The sequence below is a fragment of the Orycteropus afer genome, unplaced genomic scaffold, assembly GCF_000298275.1.
Source record: "Orycteropus afer afer isolate SDZICR_OR568_19922 unplaced genomic scaffold, OryAfe1.0 scaffold00032, whole genome shotgun sequence".
Taxonomy (NCBI): domain Eukaryota; kingdom Metazoa; phylum Chordata; class Mammalia; order Tubulidentata; family Orycteropodidae; genus Orycteropus; species Orycteropus afer.
Genome location: NW_006921619.1, coordinates 6789660 through 6794897, shown reverse-complemented (window position 1 = coordinate 6794897; position 5238 = coordinate 6789660). Strand labels below are relative to the sequence as shown.

The window sequence follows — 5238 nt, the reverse complement described above, 5'->3', positions numbered from 1 at the left end:
TACTAAAGACAAACGGTTCCCAAATGTGATTATAACCACAGGCATAGAAGTTAGCGTCTACAACACATATTTGTTTGGGGACACAACTCAATCCATAACTTATCATTATTTCATGTTTTTATCTTTATAGTTCCTGATTTGGTATCATTAATAGAAATTCTTGAACAATCTCCGGATCATAAGAATTTAGCAAGGAACTTTAGTAATAACAATAGTAAAATTATTCATAATCACTGCCATCCATTGAATATTTACTGTGTACCAGACACTTTATAATACGTCATCCTACTTAATCTTCACAACAGACCTAAGATGTAATTATTTTTCCCATATGTATCAGAAAACTGAGGCTCAAAAAGACAAAAATAGCTTTCCCATAGTCGTGTGACTTACAAGTGTTGAAGCTGAGATTCAATCATTATTTTGTGCATCAACTCTGGACTTTCAAGCAGATGGATAAACCTGGGTCCACGTCCTGGCAATGCTGTGATGGCTGCTAGGTGTGTTACCTAGTGCATGTCCCTTCACCCCTCTGAGTCTTAATTCCACCTGTGAAATTGGTTTAACAATATCTCCCTCATAGAGCTGCTGAGATATTTAAATGAGAAGAAAAAAAAAAAAAGTCATATACTTGGTACAGGAGGTCTGGGTGGCATAGTGTGTAGGGCATTTAACTGCTAACCAGAAGACTGGCAGTTCAAACCCACCAGCCACGCTTTGGAAAGAAGATTGGGCAATCTATGTTCATAGTGATACTGCCTCGGAAACCCAAGGAGGGGTCGCTACGAGTTGGATCCGACTTGACGGCAGTGAGTTTGGTTTTCGATATACTTAGTACAGAGAGACCCTCAATATGAGTGTTGCTTATTGCTGGGGCACCTTAACTCTTTCCATCCCCCTTCTCTCTGAAAGTGTAAGCCAGCACCTGTGGAACAACTGCCTGCAGCGAGGTACTGAGGTTCAAATCCCACACCCAGAAGATTTAAGTAGGATTTAATTAGGAAACAGAATGAGGTAACTGAAGTTGCACATCTTAGAAAGGTTCCACCCTGCATAATGACTCATCTTGTTTCCAGTTTACCCAATAATGGGGCAAGGCGAGCAGGAAGGAATGCCTTGTAGAGAAAGAGTTGACCGAGGGATCTCCATATAGCTCAGTAGCAGTAGCTCTTGCTTGTGAGGACAGCCTTGGAGGTTGCTGCTCATTGCTAGCTCTCGCTTTGTTGGCCTCAACAGGCACACCAAGGCCATGGGTACCTTAGAGGGACACCTGCTGCCAGGAATGTTCTTCCTCATCTATGCACTCTACTACTCGGTGGTGGTGTCCCTGGCCCTGCTACGGGAACAGAGTTTCCTCAAGCTCCCTCTGCCTCCAAGAGAGAAGCGAGGGCAGAGGTGGTGGCAGACGGTACCTCTAGAAGGGGTAGTCAAGGTGGTCATCACCTCAACTGGCATCATACTTGAGCTCTTCTATCCTCCAGGCGCAAATCGGCTGATGATAATAGACTGGGAGGACCCTCAGCGGCCATTCATGTTCACGGAAAACTGGCATCACAATACTGTGTATGGATTCTTTCTGCTCAGTGGTGGACATTGTGAGCCACTCATGTCAGGCACAGCAGAAGATGAAGCTGCAACGAGCAGGGTGAGGATGTCTGTCTCCTTCATTTTCTCTGTTTTTTCTTCTTATTATTATTTCTTATTATTATTTGCAGCCTCTGGCACCATCAAGGCTGCTCCTGCATAGAGGTCCCATGTACCAAGTACCAGCCATGCCCCACAGACCCCAGCAATGAAGAGCTCAGAGCAGAGGCTGTGCTACAGGATGGGAGCATCTAGGTACAGAAACTGTCTTTGTGCTTTGCCTCTTGTAGTAAGAGTTTTGAGGATACTTACTGGCTGCTAAGTATAGAAACCCCCTGGGATCCACAGTGTGGCTTCCCATCCCAGAAGCCATCTTCCTTGCTACCAAATAAACCTTCTTAGCTCCTAGGATGGCTTCTTACCTATTGCTCTATTCTCTCTAGGTCTGTTTCTTTCCTGTCTCATTATTCAATATTGTTCCCACCCATGCACATATATGAAGAGAGGACAGGGATTAGTGCTTTTCTCTGATACCTTTTGAGATCTAAGAGGAGGAAATGAAATGAGGAAGGGAAGGGACATGAAGGAGGGTCAGTGGGGGCTCGGGGAAGGTTGTATCTGTCTTCGGCAGGGTGGGACTAGTGTGTGAAAGAGAGGGGGTCATTTCTTAGCCAGGGTGAGGACGTCTGTCTCCTTCATTTTCTCTGTTTTTTCTTCTTATTATTATTCACACTAAGTGTAGCAGGATGAAGAACTTGTTTTTTAAAACCTAAATTGACTGAGCCTCTGAGAGGGGAAGAGAGTTTGTGTGTGGTGGGGGAGGATGAGTGGCAGTTAGTTTAGCAGAGCTCATGTCTGGGGTAAAAGAAAGTCAGGGAGGAATTTCCAAAGGTGGAGAAGTTGTAAGACACAAGGATGACTTAAATGTGATTTTAGTTGCTTTTTGCTGTGATATAAAACCACTCCACTGTTTACAATCTTTCATTAAAGTCTACTACCTGTAAACATGTCTCATATGCATGATTCTGGAGAAGATCAAAGGAAATGGGCAGATCTGGGTTGGTGAGAGCAGATGACCTGCCATGAAATGTGAGGTACAAATACTGCTGGTGGCAACCACATTAAGAACAAGAGCCCCTGGAGATGCGAGAGCAGGGCCTGCTCCTGGTAACCACCTTCCTGGTGACCCTGATGCTCACCAATGAGGTCTGGGTGACTTCAAAGATGCAGGAATTCAGCTGAGAAGGAACCTAGGAATATCAGCCCCTTGGAATTTGCAGAAAATTTCAGCACTGGTCTCCTCCCAAATGAGAAAAGGAAGCACTGGTAAATTCATATATCCAGTGAAATATATGAAAGCAAACTATATAGAACCACTATCTTAATTATCCAGTGCTGCTATAACAAAAATGCCACAAATGGATGGCTTTAACACAGAGATGTTTGTTTTCTCACAATTTAGGAGGCTGGAAGTCTGACTTCAGGGTCTTGGGGAAGCTTTCTCTTTGTGTTGGCTCTGGGGAAAGGTCCTTGCCTCCTTTCAACATCTGTGGGCATGATATTCCTTGGAGATATCCATGTATCAGTCTTCCCCGGGACTAGGAAGTTCTCAGCAAAGGGACCCCAGGCCCAAAGGACATGTTCGACTCCTGGCTCTTCCTTCCTGGTAATGAGGTCTCTCCCCTCTCTACTCACTTCTCTCTCCTTTTACCTCCTGTAAAATAAAAGGAGGTGCTCTGTTGGTGCAGTGGTTAAAGCATTCAGCCGCTAACCAAAAGATTAGTAGTTCAAACTAACAAGCCACTCCACAGGAGAAAGAGAAGGCAGTCTACTTCCATTAAGATTTATAGCCTTGAAAACCCTATGGGGCAGTTCTATAGTCCTATAGGGTTGCTATGAGTCAGAATCAACTGGATGGCAGTGAGTTTGGTTTATTTTTGGTAAGATAAATGGTGTGATTCAAGCAAGTGTGTGACTTAACTAAGGGTATGACTTGAATCACAACTTCTTATAAGGCTGTGACTCAAGATGCACCCCACACTGATCCTGCCTCACTAATATATAGAGGTTAGTATTTATAACACATCACAAATTGGAGGATATAAACATCAGAACACAAAATGGAAAACAACCACACAATATTGGGAATCATGATCTAGCCAAATTGATACATATTTTGGGGGGACACAATTCGATACGTGAAAACCACTATCCCTAGCTTCTATTGGCACGAATCTGCTATGTGAGATGGATAAACATAGCATTTGGAAGTCTGGAGAGGCAGGAAGAAGTAAGGTGATGTCAGTCACAGATCTGGAGAAAGGGTCGTAGTGAAAAGTGTCCACTCATGAAGCTGCTACAATCATACTGCCCACTGTGCAGCCAGACATGCTGTCCTCAGAAACCAAAAAGCTTCCACAAGCATCAAGAAGTTTTCCAGAATGGCAGACAAGGCAGGCTGCTCACTGTCTTTTGAAAATATTTCTGGATATCCCCACAAGAAGCAGTGTGCAGGAGCATAGAAAATAGGTCCTCAGAAACTCAGGTACAAGGAGTTAAGGTTAAAGGAGAGCAAGGGAGGGGGTAGACAACTGTAGGGGTCGGGGACTCACAGTGTCAGGGCTGGGGGAGGAAGGAGACTCCAGATCTTAGAGGAAGATAAATGTGTGTTTCTCTAGTAGCTAGAAACTGCCCAGTCCCTAGTTTCCTTCCTAATGAAGCAGAAGCCAACCCAGCATCCTTTATCCATCTCTATCCTAAGAAGCCCAGAAGCAGAGCCAGATTTATGCTAAAACTAATAAAGCTTAATTCTTATGAGCCCTTCATTTCACATGTCCCTTCCAAGGCCCTGGAGTGGCCCTGGCAAGGTGTTCACATGATCATATATTACTAAAAACATGCAAAAGTAAAACATGTTCACACGTTTCCTAAGGAAAAAAAATGGGGACCGGGACAAAGCAAGGAGTTAGCTGCAGGGATCCAGGTGAGGAGAGGGAACCCAGGCCACGCCCCAAAGCAGCAAGGTGGAAAATTGGGGAAAGGACAGAAAAGGCCAAGGGGACCGGGTCAGAGTGAGGAGTCAGCTGCAGGGATCCAGGTAAGGGTGGTTGGAGAGGTTTCCAACAGCTAACGAACACAAACTTGTCTGTTGGTTTGTTCTACCATGGTGATGTGTTGCTGTGAGTCTTGAGGTTGTGCCACTGGTGTTTCAAACCCAGCAGGATGCACCTCATGTGCAGGTATCAGCCTGGCTTGCAGACTGAGACAGACTAGGAAGAAGGAAGAGTCCATCCATTTCTTAAAGAATTGGCCAGGGAAAACCTTATGAATAGCAGAGAACATTGTCTGATACATTACTGTGCAACTTTATGAATAGTCTGGAAACATTGTCCAATACAGAGGAGGAAAATGAGTCACTTAGCTTAGAAAGCTCTCAAAGTAGGACGGGGCAAGAGCTGCATTATCAGAGTAAAATCAGCTTTACTCATATGGATAAGGTAAAGCATTTGAGACTTCCATTTGCTGGCGTGGCACCACTCAAATTGAGGAGAAACAGCGGCAAACATTCATTAATAATTGGAACATAGAATGTACGAAGTATGAATCTAGGAAAATTGGAGGTTGTCAAAAAATGAAATGGAACACATAAAGATT

At 44.2% G+C, this 5238-nt stretch overlaps 1 protein-coding gene across 1 annotated transcript; it reads left to right on the top strand.

The window, feature by feature from the left end:
• The first annotated feature begins 1249 nt into the window (after positions 1–1249).
• On the top strand, positions 1250–1839 carry LOC103192940 (transmembrane protein 45B-like). The gene is given in 3 exon segments (XM_042780285.1): positions 1250–1587; positions 1589–1645; positions 1710–1839. Coding segments are annotated over 3 exon segments (525 nt in total).
• The last annotated feature ends 3399 nt before the right edge of the window (positions 1840–5238 follow it).